At 47.1% G+C, this 26,812-nt stretch overlaps 10 protein-coding genes across 10 annotated transcripts; 6 read left to right on the top strand and 4 right to left on the bottom strand.

Annotated features, from left to right (window-relative positions):
• Positions 1-479: 479 nt before the first annotated feature.
• Positions 480-1,656, top strand: N7503_001045 (uncharacterized protein; the record flags this gene model as incomplete). Its single annotated transcript, XM_057060606.1, has 2 exons — positions 480-1,035; positions 1,094-1,656. 2 exons carry the CDS (start codon positions 480-482, stop codon positions 1,654-1,656), a joined length of 1,119 nt encoding a protein of 372 aa, XP_056927529.1.
• A 682-nt stretch (positions 1,657-2,338) lies between these two features.
• On the bottom strand, positions 2,339-3,009 carry N7503_001044 (DUF4396 domain-containing protein; the record flags this gene model as incomplete). The annotated part of the gene is made up of 2 exons (XM_057060605.1): positions 2,339-2,631; positions 2,688-3,009. 2 exons carry the CDS (start codon positions 3,007-3,009, stop codon positions 2,339-2,341), a joined length of 615 nt encoding a protein of 204 aa, XP_056927528.1.
• Positions 3,010-3,326: 317 nt separating this feature from the next.
• N7503_001043 (cytosine permease) lies at positions 3,327-5,048 on the bottom strand (the record flags this gene model as incomplete). The annotated part of the gene is made up of 3 exons (XM_057060604.1): positions 3,327-4,429; positions 4,495-4,711; positions 4,767-5,048. 3 exons carry the CDS (start codon positions 5,046-5,048, stop codon positions 3,327-3,329), a joined length of 1,602 nt encoding a protein of 533 aa, XP_056927527.1.
• A 3,199-nt stretch (positions 5,049-8,247) lies between these two features.
• N7503_001042 (uncharacterized protein) lies at positions 8,248-9,186 on the top strand (the record flags this gene model as incomplete). The annotated part of the gene is made up of 1 exon (XM_057060603.1): positions 8,248-9,186. The coding sequence occupies one exon, from the start codon at positions 8,248-8,250 to the stop codon at positions 9,184-9,186; it is 939 nt and encodes a 312-aa protein (XP_056927526.1).
• A 357-nt stretch (positions 9,187-9,543) lies between these two features.
• Positions 9,544-10,542, bottom strand: N7503_001041 (uncharacterized protein; the record flags this gene model as incomplete). The annotated part of the gene is made up of 4 exons (XM_057060602.1): positions 9,544-9,701; positions 9,763-10,023; positions 10,075-10,335; positions 10,386-10,542. The coding sequence occupies 4 exons, from the start codon at positions 10,540-10,542 to the stop codon at positions 9,544-9,546; spliced, it is 837 nt and encodes a 278-aa protein (XP_056927525.1).
• Positions 10,543-11,828: 1,286 nt separating this feature from the next.
• N7503_001040 (wax synthase family protein) lies at positions 11,829-13,010 on the bottom strand (the record flags this gene model as incomplete). Its single annotated transcript, XM_057060601.1, has 2 exons — positions 11,829-12,333; positions 12,409-13,010. 2 exons carry the CDS (start codon positions 13,008-13,010, stop codon positions 11,829-11,831), a joined length of 1,107 nt encoding a protein of 368 aa, XP_056927524.1.
• A 1,655-nt stretch (positions 13,011-14,665) lies between these two features.
• N7503_001039 (uncharacterized protein) lies at positions 14,666-15,713 on the top strand (the record flags this gene model as incomplete). Its single annotated transcript, XM_057060600.1, has 2 exons — positions 14,666-14,987; positions 15,046-15,713. The coding sequence occupies 2 exons, from the start codon at positions 14,666-14,668 to the stop codon at positions 15,711-15,713; spliced, it is 990 nt and encodes a 329-aa protein (XP_056927523.1).
• Positions 15,714-16,593: 880 nt separating this feature from the next.
• N7503_001038 (glycoside hydrolase family 18 protein) lies at positions 16,594-18,353 on the top strand (the record flags this gene model as incomplete). The annotated part of the gene is made up of 7 exons (XM_057060599.1): positions 16,594-16,800; positions 16,968-17,088; positions 17,148-17,204; positions 17,269-17,482; positions 17,541-17,587; positions 17,654-17,967; positions 17,991-18,353. Coding segments are annotated over 7 exons (1,323 nt in total), but the record flags the coding sequence as incomplete, so codon positions are not given.
• A 237-nt stretch (positions 18,354-18,590) lies between these two features.
• Positions 18,591-19,812, top strand: N7503_001037 (uncharacterized protein; the record flags this gene model as incomplete). The annotated part of the gene is made up of 2 exons (XM_057060598.1): positions 18,591-18,759; positions 18,827-19,812. 2 exons carry the CDS (start codon positions 18,591-18,593, stop codon positions 19,810-19,812), a joined length of 1,155 nt encoding a protein of 384 aa, XP_056927521.1.
• Positions 19,813-22,404: 2,592 nt separating this feature from the next.
• N7503_001036 (NACHT and WD40 domain protein) lies at positions 22,405-26,079 on the top strand (the record flags this gene model as incomplete). Its single annotated transcript, XM_057060597.1, has 3 exons — positions 22,405-22,513; positions 22,570-24,113; positions 24,166-26,079. The coding sequence occupies 3 exons, from the start codon at positions 22,405-22,407 to the stop codon at positions 26,077-26,079; spliced, it is 3,567 nt and encodes a 1,188-aa protein (XP_056927520.1).
• Between the last annotated feature and the right edge of the window lie 733 nt (positions 26,080-26,812).

Below are 26,812 nucleotides of genomic sequence, written 5' to 3'. Positions count from 1 at the left end.
ACCTGTCTTGGTAGTCACATTCGAAGACTCGGCAGGGCAGAAACAGCCATTGTACACATTAAACCAAGACCATGAAAGTTGAAAGGCAGTGTTTCATATTCGATATACTTCAAATGGCGAAGACCATGCTGGGCTACCGAGACTTCCAAGAAGTGACTTATCGGCAGCAACCCATACCCATAACTCTCAATGATAGAGACCATTCTGGATTAGCGGGCCATCGAAGCAAGTGACGTATCGGTAGATAGCAATCACAACATGGCACTTCACCTATCCAACTTTCTCTTTCCATCATCCTTCTAATTCAACAGCCCACGGTTTCCTTTTGACGCGCCAAGCGCATTTCCAGCAGTTTCAGCTCCCCTGATCGACCATCGAGCTTGTCCACACTTTCACCGGGGGAACTGCAGCTTCGGTTGCATATTCACCTCAATCGTCTAGCATTCAAAGCTTTCGCTCCGGCGAACGAGGTCTGCACAATGGCAGAGGCAAAATTCAATGTCAATCAGAGCCATAGGAAGTTTACGGGATCTCTGGACGTTATTCACCATGAAATCGATGTCCTTCATCGGATGTACGAAAGCCTTCAAGTCCAGCACACTGAGACAGAAGCCGAGCTCAAGCGTGCCCAGGAACGGATCGAGTTCTTGGAAGTTGAAAGCGCTAGTAATGTGAACCAAGCGGTGCAAATCATCAACTCTGGTGCGATCAATGATGCATCGCTGACAACAAGACTCAACAAGATCTATGACAGCCTCGAGGCTTGGGCACTCACCATCATGCCCATTGGAACCGATCTTTCCGAAAAATGGCCCTCGATCTCCCAATACCTGGCAGCAAATTGCCTTATTCAACCCGGAAATACCACCTTTAATATGTACTTCAAGGGAACGAATCCGGAGCTGGTTTCAGCCATAATCATGGCCGTCCTCTTAAAGATGCTGTTTTTAAACGCAGTTGCTGGCATGTTACCGGATCAGGCACTTGTTCTACGCCAGCTTCAGAACAGTATCTCGCTCGTTCAACCGTACAAAAGTAAGACCAATCCCTTGGAGCTGTCTTTTCACTAGTCACTAATTTATACCTTTCTCAGGCGCCGTCTCTCTTAGTCTCTGGCAAGTCGAGTCGGTTCGTGCTTGGATGCAGTCTCCCAATTTTCAAGCACAACTCTCCTCGGGCTGCTTTTACACTCTGTCCATGATCAAGGAAATACTCCGCATGATGATGGAAATTCAGGGCGACATCTGGGACCAAAGATTCCGCAATCTCTTGGATCATGTGATCATACCTGCCGCACAGCTCGCGACTGAGATACAACGCTCCGGCACGAGGTACCAGTGGAGATGGTATCGGTTTGGGCAAACTGCAGGGCTGAAATTCCTGGAGGAGTTTCAGGTAACTGATTTCAAGACACGCTATCAAGTCAAGGAGGAACTGGTGCGCGATCTCCCAGAGAGCACTCGACTAGGCACTCTTGTCATGATCACTCTTCCTGGCGTCTACCGCGTGGACAAAGCAAACAGTGACCGAGTGCTCCTTGTCAAACACCGAGTGCTCGCCAGAACCAATGACGCCATCCGTATCCACCCACGGGATACCGGGTGCGGCCTATTCGAGGGCCCAGATCCTATCGGCAAGACGGTCATGGAGAATTAAGGAAGGGGTCGTCAAGCCTTTTGATCCCGTAGTCTCTCGCGGACCCTATGTGGGGAGGGCTTAGGATGCACGGCAGATGTGGGATGGCTCGGCCGGAATAAGTCGGCCAGAGCGGGACAGAGGTGAACATCTGCCCACCCTTATTATTATAGTACGGTGGTCCTCATCCCTGAATTTCGTGAACGTTGATACGTTGCCAACAATCTTCCACATTCCCAGTAGTACTTCAAAGTAGCATATTCCTCCATCGGGGCTAGAGTCTTGGGTGGTTCGATAATATTAGTTTGTCTCTTGTTTCTCCTTTTTTCTTCTCTTGAAGTAAGACTTCAAGCGTCATGGCCCTGTTAGCAACCCATGCTGAGCAAGGAGAGGACAACAACAGCGACGTATACAGAGCTAGCGCGGAAAGAGAGGAGAATGAAAGCAGATCAGGTCGTATGGAGAGGCCAGAGAGAAGAGAGAGAACAGAGGGGATTAATTGAGAGGATAAATCTATATCAGGCGATATTGAGAGAGCATATGGAGGAGAGGGGACGAAGAGGCAGCAGATAAGAAGACAAGTCTCTCATTTCGAGTCAAGCGCTGGCCCGTCACCTAATCAGTCAACAGATCCAACTATCCGAATGCGATATAAAACCGGATAACTAGCTCCAGTCTCACAATGGCATCTATACCAAAAGTTTCAATGACAAGCCTTCCCATATTTCCTTAACCGCACATAATTATAAGGCAGCGGAGCCAGAAATCCTGCACCAACAGAAACCACCGCCGCAACCCAGAACCTCGGATCATCAAAGGCCACAATGCCACCCGTAAGATGATAATCCACTGCATTTTCAGCTATCTCCATCGCAATCATAGAAACCATACTCATACCCATAGCTGTACGCGCAGCTCTACTCCACGATAAGGCATCTGCGCCGCGTTTGAGTAGGACTGTTTCCAAGATTATGGATGAAGTGATGCCGGATGCCACTATTGAACATTAATCTGAGGAAGCTCAATTGTTGATATGGGGGAGGTTCACGAACTAGAGACAAGCATGATGGTATTCATCCCTAGCTCAGGGTACAAAGATTGCAGTGTCCACATAGCAGAGAAATCACCAATTGTGCAACCAAGTAGACAGCGGAGTGTGTTGATTCGGGCTCTTTTCCATGTTGACCTGCAAGACCAGAATGTGCGATTCAAGATGAAGATGTTGGATGACGGGGTTGGAGTATTGTCTTGATTCGATGGTTTCTGACAGGCTTGTGCAGAAGGGATCTTGGAAAAGGGGCGAATCTTATGTATAGAGGGATATAGTCGGTGAGTATTATGGAGTAGTTTTGGTATTTGACATGATCGGTACATTGTGGATGCCTGAAGTTCTGAGATGATTATTCAAAGGAGGCGTCGTTTATAAGACTCGTATAGAAAACGCGAAAATGGCGCAGGTCTTGGCGTTTCGGCAGACACCGAGAACCGCGCGAACCTTGGAAGGAAATAAGGTAAACGGTCCTTCAATGGTAATTGGCTACGTGGGACTCAATATTCTTCAAATGTTAAATGTTAATGCAAGTTCAATTATATTTATTCACAAATGCATCAGGGATATGCACAATATCTATACCTAATAATACTGAAAACCACAATCCAGCTCCTAAAATATCATATACAACAAATTCGATCTACCGACCGAAATAACGGATCTCAAGAGGACGCAGCGCACAGTAAACGACGAACGAGAAGGCAAAGCCCAACTCGAAACCGACATCACCACCGTAAGGCAAAGCACCAGCGTGTTTGGCAATGGGACCGACCCACCAAGTCTGACTCATACCAGTAATCATGCCGGCAATACCGAAGCAGAAGGCAATACTCGCGGCAATACCGTAAGGAAGCTTTTCGCGCTTGTCATAGTTCTCCGCGGCGTAACCGCCGAAACCACGCTTGAAGATGAAGTGATCGGCAACGCTGATGCCGGTGTAGATAGCCAGCCAGTAGGCAATGAAGTTCATGAAGTTCTCCAAGACGGTCTGGAAGTGAGAGTAGCCGGGGATGGCAATGGCGAGAGAGACACATGAGGCGAGGAAGGTCCAGACGAAACGGGGAACACGCTGGGTCCAGCGGCCGAGGACCTGGAGGGTCAAGGAGACGGAGTAGATGTTGGGGCAGTTGTTGGCGATGATAGAGAGGGCCAGGATGACAAGGCAGAACTTGCCAAATCCACCGAGGGGCTCGAGGACGGCATCAATCAAACCACCGTTGCCGGAGGCCTCCCAACCTCTCATGTACTTGTTGTCTCCACCGTTGATTTCGATGGCGGTGATGACGGCGATACCGAGGAATTCGGTGAAGATAAGGGGGATGATCAGACCGAGCCAGGTGGAGAGGAAAACCTTGCGGCGGCTGCGGTCCGAGGGCTGGTAGACAGTGTAATCGGCGGCGTAGCTGGTCCAGCCTGTCGCGAAACCGTAGATGGTCGAACCGAAGGACAGACAGTCGCCCAACTCCGAAATGCCGACGTCCATGGGGAGGTTGATGAAATCACCCGAGTGGGCGAAGCAGCCCACCACGATCCAGAACACAATGAAGGTTGGGATCCAACTGTAGAACTCGTATGCGTGAACGACCTTGTATCCGGCGAAGGTGATGAACAGGGTGCAGAAGGTAACGATGAGGATACCAGCGTAACCGGGGACAGTTCCGTTCACAGCGTTGAGAAGCTGCGCGCCAACAATGGCGTTGGAAGCAGACCAACCGACACAGGCGATGACATTGAGGATGGCGACTATGGAAAAAACCGAATTAGCGACTGCGCGACTGCCATCACTGGATTTCCATGCCATGACTTACTGAATTTCACAGGCCACCATCCAAACCAGAAACGGGACAGAACCATCTGGCGCAAACCGAATGCGGGTCCGAAGCAGGAGAAGAAGCAAACGGACATGACACCGAGCAAGTTGAAGAACAGGCACACGAGGATGGCATCCACGAAGCCTAGGTAAAAAGTGGTCTTTCCGAGGACACCAATGGCGAAGGAACTGACGACCATGTTGGCAGCAAACCACTAGGGTTGGTCAGTGGGAAGCCCACGGGCTCATCGCAAGATTTGCAGAACACACCATGCTACCAATATTCAAGTAGGAAGTATCCGTCCGCTCATTTTCCGGCACACGCTCAATACCACGCTGCTCGACATTCAATTTGCCGGCCAGACGCTGCAGCCGCGCATACATCGAGTCACCGTACTCGAAGCTCTCGCCGGGCACAGCACCATCGCTAACGTTGTCCCGAACATTGTCGTAAGTGGTGTCGTTGCTATGGCTCTCGTAGGCATTGTCGACCTGAGGGCCTTTCTCGACATCGGCATTCCCGCGGGATCCGAATCCAAATTTGGAGGGCATTGCTGATAGCTTTGGGGCTCTGTAGCCTCGTTCACCGATTTTCGATTCGGAGAAAAAAAGGGTCTGGGACCTAAAATTAAGAGAGTAGAAGAGGAATCCTAGGAGCTCTTAAAGCTCAGGCAACTCAATCAAGAGATAAATGATGCGTGTTGACCGGCCCAAATCCACATGTTTCTCTTTCTTTTTTTTTTTTCGATCCACTGGCAGGACCATCCTTTTAATATAGGTCGCGAACAAAATTTCCAGTGCGCGTCGCCCCACCCGCGCAGCGCAGTGGCAAGGGAAGAAGATAGGGCCGGGAAGTGTCGCGTGGGGCCCCATCAGAGAATTTCCAGAAAGAAGCAAATGACAAGCCCTGCAGTGCGTCCGACACATGACAAGCACCAATCAGAGGACAAAGGTGGATCCCGGCTTATCAGCAGTCCGAGGTTTCACTGCTCGCTTCCATCAGTAACCCGCCATTGGCCGGTCGGACCACCGATAAGACCCGTGCGCTGATACGTATCTCTGTTCCTTCCCAACTTCTGTGTCAGCTATCATGATCCATCCGTGAACCCACTTCACTTCATCCCCTGACGTTTTGATATCCCAGTTTCAAGCTTCACTTGCATATCCAAATTAAGCTTTCGTCATAGTACCACGGGAGCCGCCGATGTGCGTATCCCCAACTCCTACCCATGTCCACATGTCCCACCGAGTTCGTGCGGGGGAAGCACATGTATAACTCAATTCGGATGTAACGGGGACAAAGCTTCGTCCATAACTTGTTATCCCCCGACCTCCAACCGTAGCCCTCGTATCAAAGAATCCAGACCGGACTGTAGACAACCAGGCCTGACTGTCGGAGCCACCTTGATCGAGTAGTTCAGCCGCTCCCAAATCAGGAGAACATGCTAGCATGCATGCATAGTTTAGCCCCCAGATAACAGATCATCGGGGCAGTCTCCAGATCTTGTCCGCAAAACCCGCAGCTTACTCCATCCTCGTGGAAGCGGAGATCACCGTTGACAATCTTATTGGACAATCGGGTCCATCCCCGGATCTACTGATACCGTAGATCTAGTGTTGTAAAGCCATTAGTACCCCGACTGGAAACCCGGCTACTTCATTGGTTATGCTCATCTCCATGATGCCAGGGTCCGTAGCGGTAGTTTGGAGTTCGTGGGTGGGTTTCTAATCTGGGGCGTTGGGGCTTGCATGTTTGCTTTTACCTGCATACCTCCTGCAGTTCAACTACGCGTTGTCCTTTCTTTGATATTAAAACCTTCGGAGTCCCCCGATGTCGGTCAATTTTCTCATCATGACCTGCGAACCCCGATCTCTCGGACATGTTCGGTCTGCCAAAGTTGGCGGCATCTGCGCCCGGGGACTGGGTACCGGAATAGATCATGCCAAGCGCGAAACTATCATATACCGCATCCGGAAACTAGATTGGAAGAGAGAGCGTTTACCCGACGTATGACGCGATCGGATTGACATTCAAGTCTATCATTATCGATTCCCGGCCTTGACCGGGTCCTGCTAACTCCTGATATCCAGCACCATTACTTCACTCCTATACTATCTATGATCATACTTCAACTCGCCCGCATCTCAAATATGTCTGATTCCTTCTAGGATAAGGATCGACTTGCAATCAGCCTCGAACGCGTCACCGACGGATACTCCTCTGCACCTCCCCCTCCCCTAAGGCCCGTAGGGAGCTCGAATCGCCAACATTACTCCAGCCCTGTCGAATCCTGGTAGAAATAGAAAGAGACTCATAATATTTGGACTGTAACGATGAATTGTTTTAAAGCGACTTTCGATGTTTATTATATCGATGATTACGCAATACAAAGTTCTCCTAGTGTCTTTGATGATTCCAAGGGAAAGAATGAGGGGAAGACACAAGAAGACGAGAATAATGAAAGAGAAAGGTTGGATTCGGAAAAAGAGAGGGGTTTATACTTGAAAATCGCTCTTTCCTAAGATGGATGCATATGCATACTAACAAACGAAACTTTCTGTGCAAACCAGTCCATCACTACCAGCACAAAAGATCAAAGAATCAGCCATATTATAAGTCCAGCCAAACTATACAAACCAATTAGGGTATTTAAACTTGCTTTGTTACGAATAGCCAATCACCTGGGCAGCGCATACCTCTCTGCTCCACATTGGACTGCCGCATTCCAACCTTGAAATGAGATCGTACACCCGGCAGCTGTAGTATCACTGCCCAGGAAGGCCACGATCGTACATTTGTATTTTAGGTATCGCATCTAACAATAAACGTTAAACGTTTGATATCCATCCATGGATCGATACATTAACCTTTTTTGAGATTCACTTCCAACCCAATTCCAACCCATGGAGAAATATATATTTTGTCTTTCTGGGCGACCAATCAATCTATGCAATCTTTTTTTATTTAGTGTCAGCCTTAGAAACCTTGGATTGTATTCCATGTACCTTCCAAAGGTAGTATGGATTATAATTCACGCTCTGAGTATTTTGTTCCAATTTTAGCTCGAGAGGTTGAGAGTCATTACGAAAGCATCGAACCCAAGTCAACCACATTTGCCGAGCTCACTTCAGGCATATGAAATCAAAACCCAGGCAAACATGGGGAATAGCAACTCGAGGCACATAATGATAGATTAATTGATGAAATTGCGACTTTTTCATGATCGCTATCAGTCTGATTGTGATCGTTCCAAATTTTGACCAAATAGTGCACTATCAAAGCTGTTCAATCGGCAGATAGCTTGGAGCCCTTATTCTAGCGTGGAATCAATCTGGCCTAGCTTAGTGGATCGGTATTCCACACTTGACGTGGCCTGTATCCATTTTTGTCTCGTATTGGCCAAACTGGCGATTTGGATCCCTGGGACCCGCTTTCGATGGATCTAGCGCGAACGCCCTCGGCAATCACCTTTGCAGTAATTATTCAAATGGAGCCATCTCAGATGAAGATCTTCAACTGTCTTCAGCTAAATATCATGTCCACCTTAGTGGCGAACTAGCGCCTCTCGCATATAAGCCATGGCCTTTCTATTCTACCCCTCTCCGGATCAATTGGTGTACCCCTCTCTCGTCCCTCCGAAGTGATTTATATCTCAAACCACTAAACCTTCAGATTCCGGTAAGAACCCCACTTGATGTAGTCTCAAGTCTCAGTGTCATTCTCACCTCTAACGCAGCACTCTAAGTCAAAATGCCCAAATACGTCTTAACCGGTGTTGGTGGAAACATTGGCAGCATCGCAGCCTCATACGCACTGGAAATCGCCCCACCAAACACCACCCTCGTATTCACCACATCTGACCCAAACAGGATACCCGCTGCAACTCTCGAATCCTGGAAAGAGAAAGGAGCAACGGTGACCTCAGCCAGCTATGACGACGTAAGCAGCCTGGAGCGCGTCTTCGCCGGCGCCGAAGCTGTAAATCTGATCTCAACTTGGGCCTTCGGTCGTCGACACGAACAAGCGCAAAACGTGATCAACGCCGCGAAAGCATGTGGTGTGCGCCGGATCTGCTATACTTCTTTCGTGGGCGCTGATGACCCTGCCCCGGTGCAGGAGATGCCCTTTTTACCTCGGGATCATAAACAGACTGAGGCGTTGATCCGGGCATCCGGACTGGAATACAATATTCAGCGCGATTATCTGTATATTGATAATATTCCCAGCTTCTTTGCTCCCTCCTGGAAGTTCTGTGGGAATAAGTGGATTTTTAATTCGCATGGGGTCGCGGGTGCTTATGTTGCTCGGGAGGACTGTGCGCGGGTGCATGCTGCTCTTCTTTTGGGCAAGGGTAAGCCGAACACTGTGGTTGATGTTACCGGCCCGGAGGCTGTCACCGATCAGCAGGTCTTTGAGTGGATCTGTGAGAATCTTGGTGGCCAGGGAGAGTTTATTGATTTGCCGGATGATGAGTTGAGGGAGTATTGGGTTAAGCTTGGACTGCCTACTTCTGTGTCTGAGCCTTCGCCCCTCCCCATGAAACTCTGCGTGGATGACCTTTTGTGTTGTGGTGAGATGGTCGCGAAGGGTTATATGGCCAAGACTAGTGATGCCGTTGAAAGTCTTACTGGGAGAAAGCCTGTTCCCTTCCAGGAAGCCTTGTTGAAGTATAAGCAGGCGTTCTCCTAGATGAGAAACAGGCCAGTGGCTTATATCAGGGAAGCTGTCTTGCCTTGGTGGCCTTATTGTGTCTCTTCACTACCCACGACAGCCCTGTCAGCTCAATATGCTGATTGCAACTTTCCTTTTTCTTAGTAAAGGTTACACATAAATTACCATCAGAGTCCAGGACCATTTGGACCCTCCTCAGTGTTACCTTACTGCGCCAATAATATAAAATGTCAAACAGAATGTCAATTCAATAGCCAAACGATTTATCTAAACGTTAAGGAGTGTCCAATTTCAATGCAAATGATTTTCCTCCAAATAACACAGTCTGAGTGTCAAAACCCCCCAATTCTATGCCTCTCCTCGACTGAAGGGCAATTAGTAGGCCCAGCAGGTACCCTTGACCTGAGTCTGAGGAGGACCAACATCAACAGTCTCAGGACCAGTGACAGAGGTAACAGAGTTATCGACACCATCGAATGTGCAAGTAACACCCGCCTTGTCCAATTCAATGTGAGAAATGCTCAGAACGTTGGCTTTAGAAGAGCGAATTAGTATTTCTGTTCATCCAAATTTTAGTCATAGGGGAAGACATACAGATATCATAGGTCAATCCATCAAGGGGGAAGTACTGAACAAACTGCGCATCAGCAGCACCAATGAAGGTAACCTTAGCACCATATGAGCGACGGGCCGGGGTGGGTAGCTCGAAGCACCGTCCGGAAACCTGGGTCTGAGGGGGTCCAACGTCAACCTCAACAGCGCCATCTACAACGGTGTAGCTGTTGTCAACGCCAGTGAAAGAGCACTCGACACCGTCATCGCTGTTTGAGATGTGGGAGATGCTCAGAGGGTTGCCTGAAACAAATTAGCATGCACAATGAAGTTTAGTGCCGGGCCTGAACTTACTGATTCTCTGAACGGTGTCGTCGATGGGGAAGCTCTGCGTGAACTGCGCATCAGCAGCACCAATGAATGTAATCACGACATCGTGACTGCGGCGGCGTCGGGATGGCAGTTTAACGCATGTTCCAGAGACCTGGGTCTGAGGAGGTCCAACGTCACTGGAAACAGCACCATCGACGGTTGTGAAACTGCCGTCCACGCCAGTGAATGAGCACTCAACAAGATTGGTGTTAGATGAGATTTTGGAGATGCTGAGGGGGTTGTCTGCAGCAGTTAGCACCTTAAGACCTTTGGTTTAGCCAGCATAAACATACAGATGGAAGTAGCGGTGTCGTCCGTAGGGAAGCTCTGCGTGAACTGGGCACCGGCAGCACCATGGAAGGTGATTTCGACGGTATCAGTACGCTTTGTGGGGGCTGCGGAAGCAGTGGCGAAGGCCACAGAGAAAGCCAGAATCTCGGAGAACTTCATTTTGAATGTATGAGAGATGTATAATAATGTGAATCTGAGACTGGTTGATTGATGATGTTGTACTTGCTGATCTGAATGAATACTTCAAATACCGGATCCCAAGGCCCTTTTATATTCCAATTCCACCAACATCTCAAACACTCGCAGCCTTTCACAGCCTTAAAGATCGTCATCCTAATTCTCATGGCTGGCCTTGCATAGGTATACGAATAACGATCAGTGACGTTGAAACATCAAGTAGATGAGACAATTTCCGCTCGCCGAGTCTACACCAACCTATAGGAAAACTATAAACAAGAGACAACGAGGCTGAGAGCCTCGTATGATTTTTCCGGTCATCAGCTTATATGGATGTCCAAGGGTGTGCCCCGGCTCCGGAGGTATAAGCCAGCTAAATATAGTCGATCGACGAACTATAGAGTCACGCGGGGGCACGGGGGCCCAAGGCTGCGGTTGGCGGTGCAGCTTATCCCGAACCCCGCAATTCGTTGCTTTTAGCCCCACGTCCGAATACTGGCCTATCATAGAAGAAGTTAGGCGACCATTGACATGTATTTATGAGTTTGGATTGGGGCTAAGCGATCAATTAATAATGTTAATGGTATGCTGGCTCAGTCGAACCCGATATACGCACCGCTCTGTCATAAGTTGTATGAAACAATATAACAATAGTAACAACAAAATTGCCACTAGAAGGCGGGCTGTTTGGACCTCTGGATTTAGAAGCATACTGCAAGTAATACGATATTTGCGTACGTCGCCGTATGCATCATCTGTCTCAAGGCCAGCACATGGTAGTTTCGGAGCTTACCGTTGGTTTCGCATTTCTAATACTCACCGAAACTCCTCCAGTAATATGAGATGACTTCTGTAGCTTGGGTCTTGAATACCCAGATTAATCCCTGTTGTTTAAGTCTCGGATCAGTAAAGGCCTGATGGGCCAGGTGGGTCTACGGGTGGCCTCCATCAGCTTTCGAGTCTATTCATTACACCACTACTCATTATCTATGACCATAGTATTTTGAAATACGATCATTAGTAATTTCTTTTAGGTAATTGTTCTCTAAGGCCCCTCAAATGATGACTTTGGTCATGACCAGCTGGCGGATCAACGACGGAAGCGTGGAAGGCGGATCGGTGAATGTATCTGAAGGAAAGACATCTCACTGAAATGCCCATCACTTGCCAAAAAATAGTGCTCGGCTTAGACACTGGGTAAACGCCATCATCTAATCGGTTGCACATTTTCATCTTTATGGAGTATGATTTCATTCCACAACTTGTGTTCATATCTCGGCTTTCAACCCGAAGAGCAAAGCAAAGCCGCCGATAAACGTAATTCCGGCCACAGGCATAATCCCAATGCGGTCGGATACGCTAAATGGGACCGTCTTCAGCTCGTGTGGGGGAATGCCTTGCGAACCTGGGAACGTATACACCATTGACGATATACCCAACCATAAAGCGACCCACAAGTAACCAACAATCCATTTATATTTAGAACCTGTCTGTGCGTCAGGACCTTTCATTCGCTTGTAAAGAGCTTGCACACCATCTTCTATCATATATCCCAAAACGAAGCTCGTGAAGAATAGTATTGCGCCAGAGCACTGGAAGGGAATACCCATGACTACGTCGATCGTCAGATGAAGTGCACCTGACCCGAGAAATACAAGAAATATGTTCGTGTATCGTTCGAGAACCGATGGTCTGGGGAGATGCATGATATCACGTGTGAACAAGTTGCTGACTGACGTGAGCGGCTGGCGTAGGCCCTGGTGCCAAAAAGTCCTATATGCTGTTAGAAAATCGGCTCGGATATTTGTTGTTCGTTTGAACACGAAGAAGTAAAAGAATATTTCTCACCCCCAGTAGTTTCGTAACGTATAAGCATCAGACATCCTTCCAAACAACGGTGGCCAGTCTTGAGGAGAGTTAATCCCCAACCCCACAAGTAAGATCGAGGCCATGCGGTATCGGGAATCAATGCATATACGAGCAATCAAAAACCAAGAAAGTAAATTCTCTGTAAGCTGCTCAACCCAGATACCAAGAGGCACGTTCCCCTCAAATTCAGTGAATATATCATCAATCACAAGTCTCACTGGCTTGTGGTGGGCAGCATACTGAGCCATATCAAGTATAGCATATTGCCAGACCAAAACAGCGAACTGCCGCAACAAGAAGGAACCCCGGGTAACGACGGTGGTGCCTTTCTTGGCATCGTAGTAATATGCGGGGTGTGGATGAAGACCCTTCACCTGTCGAGGAGTTCCAATAGCACGAGGCTCAGATTGCTGCTCGAATGCGTAGTAACAAAGTCCAATGAGTTTTTTTGTACGCCCTGGATTCTCGCGGATGAGGTCATTCGCATCCAGAGGGTGGATCAACAAGATTGTGGCGGCTTGAGGAATAGCCATAAATATTGGACCAGTGATAAAAGCGAATATTTGACAGTAGGGATTCATCGGGCGCAAACTGCAACTGAAGTTCCAGATCATGCATGGGATTGTGAGGTATCGAAGCATTGATTCCTTGCGCGTCGTGATGAGGATTATTGTCGGAATTAGTGTCTGTAGCGCTAAGCTCACGCCAGTGAGGTATAAATCTGGTAGAATGAACATCTTGAACCGAGTAGTCGATAAAGAGGTAGAAAATTGATCGAATGCTTATGAAAGATCAATTGTGAGAAAGTCCAAGAGCTAAACCACAACAAATTGCCAGAGTTCGGATACCCTTTGAGTTGGAATGTCTCTACATAAGGAGCAGATAGTCTTGAAATACGATCAAAAGGAAACATGTAAACCAAGCCGCATCGTACAGGCATTCCAAATATTTCAGCCCTGCGTAACGTCATGCTGTGAATTGTGCATATGACATATCAACAACAAGGGCTAGGACTCTGTGCTAGCTTCTACGAAATGGGGCTAAGATCTCTTACCAAATCACAAAGCGTAGCGCCTGTATCAAACACGTTGTTGCTGAATTTATGAGGGTTCTCAGAATCACTGAGCAGTTCATTATACAAGAGTAAGGATGAGAAGAAGAGAGAGTTTGGTGGGAAGAATCCACGTCCCATCACCTCACTTCCCGATTAGAACAACACGAGGGACGTCTTTCAGTTTCGTCATGGCTATCAATAATGCGATCAAGCAATTGCCCAGCCAATGCATTGGAGGATGGCGTCGGTTTGAATTTCGATTCTCCTTTCAAGGTCATGAGCTGGCGAGTTTATTTAAAGTGTAAGATGGAACAAAAGAGCGGCACAATTCAGAATTCACAATCTCATATGAAAAAATGAAACAAACAATTTTCTTCCGATTGGAAAGCTTGACCTCGTGAAAAGCACTAATCACAGTTAGGTTATTTGCCAATTCTTCCGTGAGACGTTCTTTGAGATGATCCCCTCGGCCTTTATTAACAATATTAGAATGATCTTCAATACAATATTCGCCTCCTCCAACATCTGGAGACCTAGGGCGCCACCAAGATGCTCAGAGTGCAATATTCAGGGGCGTAAGAGAACGCATTGTCCAAATTTGATTTGAATAGCTTAGATATTTAATATGATGTGTGTTTGATTGAATTATGCTAGTTTGAATTTTCAAACTTTGATGGGGTGGGCCGCTCGCATGTGAAATACTGTAGGCTCGGTTCTGGTGGGTTCTTTCTCTGGCGTCTCTCTAATCTGCCACCTGCGCTGCTTCCCTCTCTTGCTCCTGCGAGTCTGACGCTGGTACTCTGATTGGTCGGTTTGAGGTTCGGAGTGGCTGCGGTGCCGTTGGTTCCGTCGATTGCTCGGTCGCGGCCTGCCTTGGAGGTCGCCCTAGATTTGTGCAAAAGACCCCCGATCACAGTGATACTTTACCTTCTTGTGAATTTTTCCTAGAAGAGGCCTTTTTCTTCGAGAGTTATATACCCTCACCCTTTGCATTTATGGGTCACGTATCCGACCGGACAGGCCTACTCCTGTCTGCCTTTATGCCTAGAGCATAAGGCTCCAATATCTTGGCATCACCACGAAGGGCAAAGTGACATTTTACCGATACCCCTGAGTCCTTTCCCCTTAATATTCCTCAACCTTTAATTTTTGTTTGGCACCGCCTTTTTGACTTGCCACATAATGGCTGTTACTACCCGATCGGCCACACGTGCCAGTGTAGTGAAGCCTAAGAAGACCATAAGGAAACGCGTATTAAAGAAACAGAAACATTTGCCCGCCGTAAACAACACTATCGCGAAAACAAACGGCAAAAGTCCATCTCTAGCGAAAATGCCACCCGGATATCTACAATGGATATCGCTTAAAGATCCATCCAATGGTGTCATCCCTAATAGCGACGAAATCTTTACCATCCTCCAAGAGATACAAAAACTCCGTGAATGCATCGGTATCGCCCGAGGCCGTCCACATGGGCTAAGTGATATTGAGTGGTTGATTATCGGTAAGCCGTTTTGCCCCCTCGACGTGAAAAAATGCTATACTATCTTCTAAATATCCAGATATTAACGAACTACTAGAGTGGAGAAGCAACAGAGACAGGGAAGAATTCCTTACGTCGAAACTTTCACTCACACTTAATGAAGCTCTTGCATCTCGCCCATGGAGCCAAGAAGTTGCCCCGCTGCTAAATCCTATTGGACATATCATAGTCGCCAACTCAATATCTCTTCCACAAACAATTTATGAGGTCCTAACAATCTATTTCCCTACCGACTTAGATCAGAAAACTATCTCCTCTATTGAAAAGTTTAGAGGACTACCTTGCTTTAACATTGAACCTGAAAACCTACCTGAAAATCCCTGGGGAGCGCTCGTAACCAACTTTCCTGTAATGTGGAAAGAGGGGACCTGTGAGTATCAGGGGATCACTGCGAAGCGGTTGGTTTGGTTCATCGAGTTTTTTAACATGGAAGGGGAACGGATCTTTAAAGAAAAGACGAGGAGGTATAATGCACGCGGGAGGCTAGTCTCGGACGTCATGGGGGATTTCTTTGGCAAATTGGAGGATCTTGGGATGATCGGGCATGAATCCATACATGTTTCATTCTTGGAGGTGGTTCACGATTTTCCGGAGAACTACGTATCGGAGCATTGCGTACCAGGGTCTCTTTTTCCTAGCTTCGGGAAATTGCCACCAGAGTGTTTCGAAGATTTTCCCGATTTATAAGAAAAAAAGTTATGGTAGACCAGGTTGCACTGGATGACCCCCATTTTTGTTCGAAATTTTTGCAGAATAATAAGCAGACTCTTAAAGAGGCTTATGCTCACTCGATTTAAGATTACTCGGGCACATCAAAGTCACCCGGGAGATGTCTCGCAGGACATAACATTTGAAGGTGGAAACAGACCTCGGGAAGGAGAGGGCGCATATACAAGATAGATAGAGAGCAGAATTGATGGACACGCATATTTATCAACATTTGAACCAAACTCGGCTTCTATAACATTGCATCCAGGACACCTTGACAACTCCTAAATCAACCTCAGCGCTTATCTATAGCGCCTCCGCCAGCGCTTCCTCGAATGCCGCTTTGGAAATACAGCATAGCAAGCATTGCTCACGCTAGATCAAGATCATCCTGCGATTTAGCGAATAGACGAGGGAGCAACGTCTGTAAGTTTTACTTTCGCATAAGAGGCGTGTTGGTGCTGGTTTGATTCTTCGATCGCTTAGCGACGGTTGATGTACTGGTGCTCTGAGCGCATACCATTCGCGACCAGTCATATTGATCAAGATATATAGCGGTGGCAAACCAGGCATAGCTATCCGTATTTTTGATAGCTTTCGTTGCTGACTCTAGGGCAACTGCAGCCACGCGTTTAGGATAGTAAGCCATCGATAGGGTGGCGGGATAGTGCTCTCTAGTTACTGTAGATATTAGTGTTTGGTCGCCGGATGGTGCCTGTAATTAATTCTCTTAAATATTGAGACCTAGCAAAGCCAATAATATGATTCACATACGGATTCGATAGCGTGGATTTAGATTAGTATTGATGCCCCCTACCCCGTCTTTCAAAATACCCGGACTAACAAAAGATGAAAAAGGGAGTACCCAGTTGACTCTGACCGCGGCGGATCAGATGCCGATTATGGATCAGATGCCGATTATGACAACTACCCAACCTTCTTGACAAATCTTCGCGATGCTCTTGATAGCGCAGATAACGACTACGGCTTAAGTATTACCTTACCAAGTAGCTACTGGTATCTCCAGAATTTCGACATCGTGGAGATGGCAAATAGTGTCGACTGGGTGAGTCCTTTCAGCTTCACAGAACGACTCTTATTCCCGGACTTCTAACGCGCCTTTAGTTCAACATGACGACATACGACCTTCGTAAGTTAGGAGATTATTTTCTAAAATGCCAGACTAACTGTGTTTTCAAATAAGATGGTGGATGGGATGCAGATGACCCTTAGATTGGATCTATCGTTAACGCACACACCAATCTTACTGAAATTACATCAGCCATAGATCTTTTGTGGCGGAATGACATTCCTCCCTCGCAAATTACGATGGGTCTGGGACTCTATGGCCGAAGTAAGTATCTTTCGAGGTGGAAAAAAACCACAGGCACTGCTAACTTGGAGTTCTTTTAGGCTTCACGCTCAATGATACGTCATGTGTCACTGCAGGATATCCTTTCTCGGCAGTTGGTACGTATATACCTCGAGTACACTAGGTCACACCACGCACAGTTTCTAACAACACACTAAACAGGGAATGCGGGTGAGTGTACAGACAGTGCTGGTACGCTTTCATTCTCAGAAATTGAAGCAATCTTGAAGGATGAGACGCGCGGTGCCACTCAGACATATGATGAGACAGCGGCAGTTCAAATCGTGACCCTTTGTGGGAGTCAATGGGTGAGCTACGATAACTGGGTTTCGCTTCAGGCTAAGTTGGACTTCGCGAATTCCCTCTGTCTTGGAGGGTAGGCTATACTCTGCTTTCGAAGATAACGATAGCAATGAGCTAATCTGGTATTGCAGAACAATGGTCTTGGTTGTCAGCTTAGACGTTGACGGAACAGCAACCAGTAAGTCAACACATTTAAGATCAATCTTGGAAAAAGTTTGGGCTCTAACACTTCTATCTCTGACAGATGGCCTTACCGGAGCTACTGTCGTGTTTCCCGGCGACGACGGTTCCAATGGAGGAAGTGAAGATATCTATATCGGACCTGACCTGTGGACAAACACAAGCCAAGACATCTCTTGCGAGCCGCCCTGCACTCTAATTCTTCCTCCATACCCACTTTCGACCTCCGTGACAATCAGCTGGCCAGAATACACGACTACTATTGCATCAAGCTCTGATGAGTCCACATTGACCAAGACCACTACAATCACCGTCTCGCCCTTCACTATCGACGAGATTCCGTTCTGGCCTGTCACTGTGGCGGAATCTGGCAATTATGTCTTCATGAGCCCAAAGCAAAGTATTGTCCCACCAATTTTGCTCTCACTTTGCCTGGAACCGAAGCTACTTTCCCCCTTTTCCATACTGATTACAGTGCTTTTGTTTCCACCGCGACATCAACATCGACATCGACGGCAAATGGTACTGTTGCATCCGTCACAACATCTGCCGCTGTCCAGAGTGGAATTACTTCCGATTGCACACAGTTTTATCAAGCAGTTTCCGGCGATGGATGCTATGCCATTGCAACTGCGTACGACATTACACTTGCTCTATCTACCTTAAGCGATGCAGCGCCGAGAAACCCCAAAATCGATACTGATCATTGCGTTTTAGGAATGGAACCCAGCGGTGGGTTCGGACTGCTCGGGACTTTGGGTTGATGAATATTACTGTACGTCCTGTCTCTTCAGATGATTTGGCTTGATTCTAACTCATACCAGGCGTCGCTGTTCAAACTACGTCATCTCCGGCCACCTCCACATACACGCCCAGCACAGTGACCTTCTCTTCCAGTTCCCATGTTGTTACCGTGGCACCAGAGGCGACGGCGATATCAACCCGACCCCCTGGAATGACCATCCCTATAATCACATACTCCGATGGTGATCCACCTTCCAATGGCGGATGTAGCTCTGGCGGTGAAACAACTGGATGTGGAAATGTCGACTGTTCCCTCTATGGCTGCGGGGGGGGAATGTGGATTCTTTGGGTGTGATGGAGGCTGTGGTTTAGGTTTCTGCGGAGGTGGATGTGGCCTTGACGGCTGCGGGCCTGGATTTGGAGATGGTGTGTTGACTCAGGCTTATATCATGGGTTGTCCGCCATGAACGACGCTGACATATGTGCTTTCTAGGGTCCTGTCTTCAAGAAGGAGGTGGTGGTGGCTCCGAGGAAGATGAGACATCAACTTTTAAATTGTGCTGCGCAACTGCAACGCCTACTGTCACGACCGTTTGCGACTATGCCTGTGCAGACGAGGCATCAACATCTTGTGTCACTCTCTGCACCTCATTAACCATAAGCTGTGAGCCCACCGGGTTCGTGAATTTCTCCCCTGGCACTGTGGACGCGGACGAGATACCTCTCACATTACTTGACGCCTCCGATGATGCGATCGCATCTGAGGCAAATTCCATGGCTTCCTGGTTGAACCCGTTTTACACCAGCATGGATCCCATCATGATAAATGGCACCACCATGACTGTATCAGCTACAGCGCCCGCTGTGACTGCGTCTGCTTCAACAGCCACCGCCACCGCCATCTCGGCTACCTCTTGTGATATCAAAAGCACAAGTTCCTCCTCTTACTGCTCATGCGATGGAGGGTACGGTGTGACACTATCAACAAAGGCCAACAAGGCCCAAACCACCTTCCTAGTCTGTGATGTCTCTCCAGCCCTGACAGTTTCCACTATACTGCCGAAGATGACAAGTACCAAAACAACTTCCACTTCCACAACCACTTCTTGGGATAGCGATTCTACCTCCGTGGGCTTTGTTATATATCAAACCTACTGGTCAACCTCCGAGTGTCCCATTGGCTATACATGCGAGAGTGGTGATAAATGGAATGCGGTCTACGTGGTAGAGGATGTAGATTCGGATATAATACTCGCTCAAGGCACGTGGAACCAGGGTGGCATGGTTGATGGAAGTAAAGCCAAATTTTGTGATCAGACTTTGACTTTCACAGTTGATGGCGATAATATCAAAGGGTCAAGTAGTGTCAGCAAGTATGGCTCATATTTCTGCAAGAAGGGCAGTCTTCCCGAGGACACTACCTTCTATGATTCGGAGAACACGGATCTTATGATGCCACAGAGGGATGAAACTGTATGACAGATATCTGCACTTGAATGACGAGGATTTACAAGCTAGAGGTCAAAATGCAGCATTGTGAAATTACAAATTTGGCGTTTTTTTTTCATGCGCCCACCCCCTTCTGAAGATTCCACACCAATTTTGAACCCAGGCTTGCTTAATATAGCCTTCTTGACCTAGCCTGGCTCGTATGAGCCATAATGGACACTCTTTACTAGCTCGCATCAAATATCTCGATTATCGAACTTAGTAGGTCTGCCTTCGCCACCAATACTGTCTTTGTCCTCAACGCCATCGTCACGAATGGCTTCGACGCTATCAATTCCCAATGCTCCGCTAATATCGCTAAAATAGCCACAAACAACGTCACCAGAAACCTCCAGACCAACAGCACGGATGGGAAAGACCTAGGCTCACATAATCCACTCTTATTGGATATCACCTTGATTGAGAGGGTATGAAGGCCGGTTCAGCCTAACTACTTGCTGGCGCATTGTACTGGCTGGAGCTGGTGAGGAGTTCTAGAGGGGCCAGGGTGACTGAAGTATAGGGCTTTGGCCATTAGATTTATACACTGCCATCATAATCATCTTGATCGAATTTATGTTCCTCTATGGCCCGGGGTTCTTCAACGCCATGATCCTCTAAGGTCATCTCTCGCTATTGGGCGTGCCAAAAAAGCGTCTATACGTAGGCATAGTATTAGGGGACTAAAGAGTGCTAATTTTGATGGGGTGAAGTGGTAGAGAATCGCAGTCATGTAAGCGGGTCGCCCTAGAGTACGCAGCGAATGATAAGTAGCGGAGCAGAGTACGATGGAGAGTGGTGGAGCCATAGAGCTCGAGGTAGAATCAAAGGTAGAATCAAATCATGAATGACTGATGATTACACAGCTGTAAGGAATCGCTTAGAGATGGCGCTTTTTTTCTGGCCGGGTGATAATATTGAGGTGGAAAAACAATCATTCACTACCTATTTTTTGACCCTAGTGCTGCGAAACAACGTAGCCGAGGCCAGACCAAAAGCATTGTGACTGTATTAACTCACTTACGTGGGAAGGTAAGGACACGTCAGGGCTTCAGGGTGTGCAGGGCGTTCGGGTGAAGAATATAGGGGCTTCAGGAATCAGGGTGTTGAGGTGGAGGACTGAAGGATCAGTTTCCCGTACGAATCATCAAAAAAGTAACGAAATAAAAAACGTAAAAAAACATACAACCGCATGTCTAAGGTTGTGGTCACCTAGCGCCCACGGATTGGGCGTGAGCGGCTCGCTGCTCTATTCAGCCCACTTCAGGGCAGTCAGGGCAGATATTCACCCACCTGAATATTCTTCACCTGAAAATTCAGCCCGTGCAGGAAAGGTATGTTTGTCCAACTTGGGGTAAAACGCCTGTCAGGTTTGCCTTTTCTTTTTCCTTTTCTCCAAGAAGTTATCATATTTTTAGCAAAATGCGCACAAAGACCCCACGCTAGCTTATTTGAGCCATACTGTCGACGTTAGAGAGCATAACAATAATGAAATACAGAGAGTAGTAGGATAACGGAAGTATCTCTTCACCGCCTTTTAGAGTTAGAGGGTCCGGCCAGGACCTATACAGAAGGGAATAGCCCTTATGCTTTAGAAACCATGAAATCCTATTCGAATCATACTAATTTACTTCTCTATTTTAGTCTCTCTTGATCTACTAAGAAATACCTTCTCAATATAGAGCAACACGTCTCCTTATATGCATATATCACCTCTATTAATCAAGTATCGCTTTGTAATTAATTTAACCTGGTCTTATTGATCACAAATCTACCCGTTGAGCATATGGCAAACTCGTAGATCATATGCCGATTCGATCCGACAACATATATGATGTTGAGACACAGGAGGATGACTAGGCAAAGATAAAGATGTAGACTCAAGATCGCAAGAAGCTCTATGTCCGATTGAACAGAGACTAGTCCCTGAGGAATAAAAGTAGGAATACAACTATTCCTCAAGTGCGTTAAAAAGATAAAGTTTTTCTTGGCTATCCTAAATTTCTAGGAATCTGTTACGACACATCTATAGAAGGCCGGATAAGTGCCTGAGAAGCATATGAGAGGCATATGAGTACACTTCTATAGGCTTCGCTTGGGAGAAAGGTTATCACGATGTCCACACAATAGAAGTAGGATCACCGGAGTGCTTCCCAGTGATTATACTAGTACCAATACAACATAACAGGCGTATCATTACACTGTTTTACAGTTCGTGCGTATCACTCCTATCTAAAACCCTAGTATAAGGCAGCGGCTTTAACAGAATCACAAAATTGAATCTCCAGCTTGCATACCGACCGGTCAACCAGAAGCTTCAAAATTATATACTCAAGCTCTACCACGGTGTTCTCAATGCAATATTCAGGTCATAAGAGAATACACTATCCAAGTTTGATTAAATAGCTTGAATATTGAATAATACGTGGGTTTGTTTAGGGTGGCCAGCTCGGTGGTGAAGTACGTTACGTTACAAGATGACAAAGCTATATTATGTAATCACTTGAATCCATAGTTAACATCAGTGGACACTTTATCACTCAGCGAGTACCCCGCACGATCCTTCTGAGCTTTAGCGACATTATGAATCCTAGGATGATGGGTCCAGATGTGACATTCCAGGGCCCGAATTCAGGGCTACAGGTAGGCGTCAATAGTGGCTCGATGACTACAAAGCTTTATCTTCAAACAAGTACGTTACGAGAGTCCCGACACCCTCTTCTAGTGGGTTCGAATAACACTGTTTAGGTCTCGAAGACAGGCTGCCTAGCGCATATGGCGCTGTATTTGGCTCATTTGTGGACCAACATGAGCATGAATGCCTTCCTGGCACGAGAAAGGATATCCTTTCAGAAATCAGAAAATGGGTTTTTTCTCCAAAGGGACCATGTGTGTTTTGGTTGAATGGCATGGCTGGTACCGGGAAATCGACAATCTCTCGAACAATGGCAAAATCCTTGAGCCAATCTCAGTCACTAGGGGCGAGTTTCTTCTTTAGGAGAGGTGATGGTGATCGAGGCAATGCTATGAAGTTATTCCCAACAATCGCGAGGCAACTAGTAACAAGTATACCTCAAATGAAACCAGGCCTCCAGAAGTTAGTACGTGACAACCCAGACATCGCGGCAAAGGGAATGAGGGAGCAATTTGAGAAACTTGTCCTTCAACCTCTTCAAAATTTCCACCGATCCGACATTCCGATGCAGACTATGATTATATTAATTGACGCATTAGACGAATGTGAAGGAGATGATAACATTCGCCTTATACTTCAACTTCTTCCACGCCTACAAAAGATAACTATCTCACGTCTACGAGTGCTCTTCACGAGCCGACCTGAGCTACAGATCCGTTTAGGGATCTCAGAAATTGCAAATCATAACTATGCAGAACGAACTCTTCATAGAATCCCCAGAGAAGTGATTACGCATGATATATCACTATTCCTCAATTACCGACTTTCGAAAATTCGGCAAAAACGAAGACATCTGCCCAGCGATTGGCCTGGAGATAACAAAATCCAGAGCCTAGTGACCTTATCCGTGCCGTCCTTCATTTTTGCTGCTACAATATGCCGCATATTCGAAGACCCATACTGGGATCCCGATGAGAGTCTCGCTGAGATCTTACGAAATCAATATGATAGCTCTAAGCTAAATACAACCTATCTTCCTATACTTGATCGGCTCATCAAAGGACAAAGTGAGAAACAGATAAAGAAAATGGCTAAAGAATTTCAGCAAGTGGTCGGCGCAATCGTGACACTAGAGAGTCCACTTTCAATCAATTCACTCTCAAAGCTTCTGGAACTTCCCAAAGGGCGTATTAGTCTTCGACTTGACCCACTACACTCAGTCCTCAATGTGCCAGATGACCAAAATATGGCCGTAAGGCTCTTTCATTCGTCATTTCGGGACTTTCTTCTCGATCCAGAAATTCGTCAGAGATCTCCTTTTGGGATCAGTAAGATAGACACACACTATATGCTAGCGCTTAAGTGCCTTCGTGTGTGTCGGCGATTACGACAAAACATTTGTGAACTACCAAGTGATGGTACTAGACGCAAAACAGTGAATCGCGAAACCATTGATCGCTGTCTTTCTCCAGATTTACAGTACGCGTGTCTATTTTGGACCTATCATCTGGTACAGTGTATAGACTTGACTAGCCTTGTACAAGATGCGTTTTCATTCCTTCGAAAGCATTTTTTGCACTGGGTAGAAGTAATGAGCCTACTTGGACTTACGTCGGAAATTTTGGGAAATATTGGCCTTCTGGAAACAATCATACCAGTAGGTTGATTGAACAGCCATTCGTATTTCGCGCAAACTGACATGTACATAGATTGATGAGCCTTCAGCCATATCTGATTTTCTTCATGATGCTAAGCGCTTTCTTATGAAATTTCACCAAATAATCGATGAGGCACCCCTCCAAATTTATTCTGCAGGACTGATATTCACACCCCGAACATCTATCATCCGGAGTGAATTCGGGGCGAAGTTCCCTGCTTGGATTTCCCGACCCCCAGAATTTGATATAGGATGGAGCGCAGAATTACAGGGCCTTGAAGGCCATTCGGGCCCGATTTGGTCGGTGTCATTTTCTCCTGATGGCCGCTTACTAGCTTCTGGTTCCTCGGATGGAACAGTGCGGCTTTGGGATACGATGACAGGTGTGCTGCAACAGACCCTTGAGGGTCACATAGGCCCGGTCCTATCTCTTTCATTCTCCCCCGATGGTCAGCTGTTAGCAACCGGGTGTGATTCTGATAAAATTGTCAGAATCTGGAATGTGGGGACTGGCGTGCTACAACAAAGGCTTGAGGGGTCTTCCAGCTATGTTTGGTCAGTAGCCTTTTCGCCTAATAGCCTGAGTCGGCTACTAGCATCAGGTTCCCTCGATGGCGAAGTACGGCTTTGGGATACAATGAAAGGCACTGTAGAAAGGACCTTCAGGGGTGCTTCAGGTCCAATTTGGTCAGTGGCCTTTTCTCCTGACGGCCATCTACTGGCATGTGGCTGTGATGATCAGACTGTATGGCTCTGGGATATAGCAACAGGCACCCCACAGCAGACTCTTGGGCATCCAGGCTCAGTTCGGTCGGTAGCCTTCTCTCCTGATGGTCAGCTATTAGCTTCTGGCTCCAGTAACAAAGAAGTGCGGTTCTGGAACACTGAGACAGGCGCGCTACAAAATATTCTCAAGGGTCACTCTAATGTCATCGACTCAGTGGCCTTCTCCTGTGATGGTCGGCTCCTAGCATCTGGCTCCTTTGATAAGAAAGTAGGAATGTGGGACACAATGACAGGAGCGCTAAAGCAGACTATCTCAGGCCATTCTAATTGGATTCATTCAGTGGCCTTCTCACCCAATGGTCGACTACTAGCATCCGGCTGTGGCGATCGGATAGTCAGGCTTTTGGATGTGGCAACAATAACGCTGCAGGAAAGCCGTGAGGAACATTGGAGTGAAATCAGGTGTGTGGCCTTCTCTGCAGAAGGTCGGCTACTAGTGTCTGGTTCTCGTGATGGGGAACTGCAGATCTGGAACACTGCTACGGGTGCAATAGAGCAGACCTTCAAGGGGCATCCTGGTATAATTCTATCAGTAGCATTCTCCCCACGCGGCCGGCTACTAGCTACTGGCTGTACGGATCGGAAACTGCGGCTCTTGAACTCGACGACTGGTGCACTGCTGCGTATTATCGACGCGAATTCGGGTTGGATTGAATCGGTTTCTTTTTCGCCCAATGGCTGGCTAATAGCGATTGGTTGTAACGATGGTACGGTACGGCTCTGGAACATTGTGACAAGCACGCTGCAGCAGACCCTCCAGGGCCCTCTATCCTCAATTCTAGCTGTTGACTTCTCGCCCGATAACGAATTTATAGCGTCTGGCTCAAGTGATCAAACACTGCGACTCTGGCACAGAGCGACAGGTGCAGTTCAGCAGATCTGGGAGTTTGAAGAAACAGTCACCTTCGTGAAATTTTCTCAAGATGGCTCGTTTCTGAGCACAAATCTTGGTACCCTAAGTATTCAGTCTATATGCGTTTTTACCGCTAATTCTGCTTCTGTTCCATCTCAAGTGAATCTGGATATTCTCATCGAGCACGGAGAATGGATGACGTTGAATGGCAAGAAAATACTCTGGCTTCCCATCGAATTTAGGCCTACTTGTTTTTCAATGAACGGGAATTTAATTGCACTGGGACACAAATCAGGGCGGGTTTCCTTCATGGAGTTTCATCGATAACAGGTGCGATGAGGCTCTATAGGCATCTCCTTCTTTTGGACCTTTGCGGAACAGAATCCCGAGAATAACCCAACCAAAAACATGACATGGTCAGAAATAATATCGCCATGTGGGTGTCTTTGGATTAGATCTCTACGATTCCTGTTTCCTTTATGTTTCTGTGTCTCTTGAGTAAATGTAATACGGACACGCTCGAAATCAGATTGACTATCTTACTGTCTCTAAATCATGATTACCTACGAGCATATCTGAAAAGCGGGATAAGTGAGGACAGTTCGTGGAAGTTTTCTAAGTTTAGTAGGGGAATTGACTCAGGATGTATGACCCTTCTAGGCTTTTCATACACGTTGACCTTCAATTCAGAATGAATTATGTGAAGCAGTTTGCGTTGTATTCCTGAAAACATTATCTGTTATGATAAAGCATATTCCACTCTGAGTCTTTCCTACTTGACCGTAATACCTGTATTAAATTCAAGATTACAAGTATTAAGCTAACTCGCCCCTATCTATCAGGGAGCAGTATCTTTATTATAGAATTTTGATTGCACCAAGGTGAAAAAGGTACCGCAGCCCAGACCAGATTGCAGTGATCGCAACAACGCACCCTTAGAGAAGAAGTCAGCAAGGGGGTGGGGAGGCCACGTTAGCGGTACAGCCACGTGCAGGATGTCCGGACTCAAAATAGTGGTGTGGCGCTACTCCCAATCTGGCGTGCGCGTGCAACTAAAGGG

The sequence above is a fragment of the Penicillium pulvis genome (assembly GCF_028828015.1).
Source record: "Penicillium pulvis strain IBT 33274 chromosome Unknown contig_10_segment0_segment0, whole genome shotgun sequence".
In the NCBI taxonomy this organism is placed as follows: Eukaryota; Fungi; Ascomycota; class Eurotiomycetes; order Eurotiales; family Aspergillaceae; genus Penicillium; species Penicillium pulvis.
The sequence above is the reverse complement of the archived record's forward strand: the minus strand, read 5'-3'. Positions and strand labels throughout refer to the sequence as shown.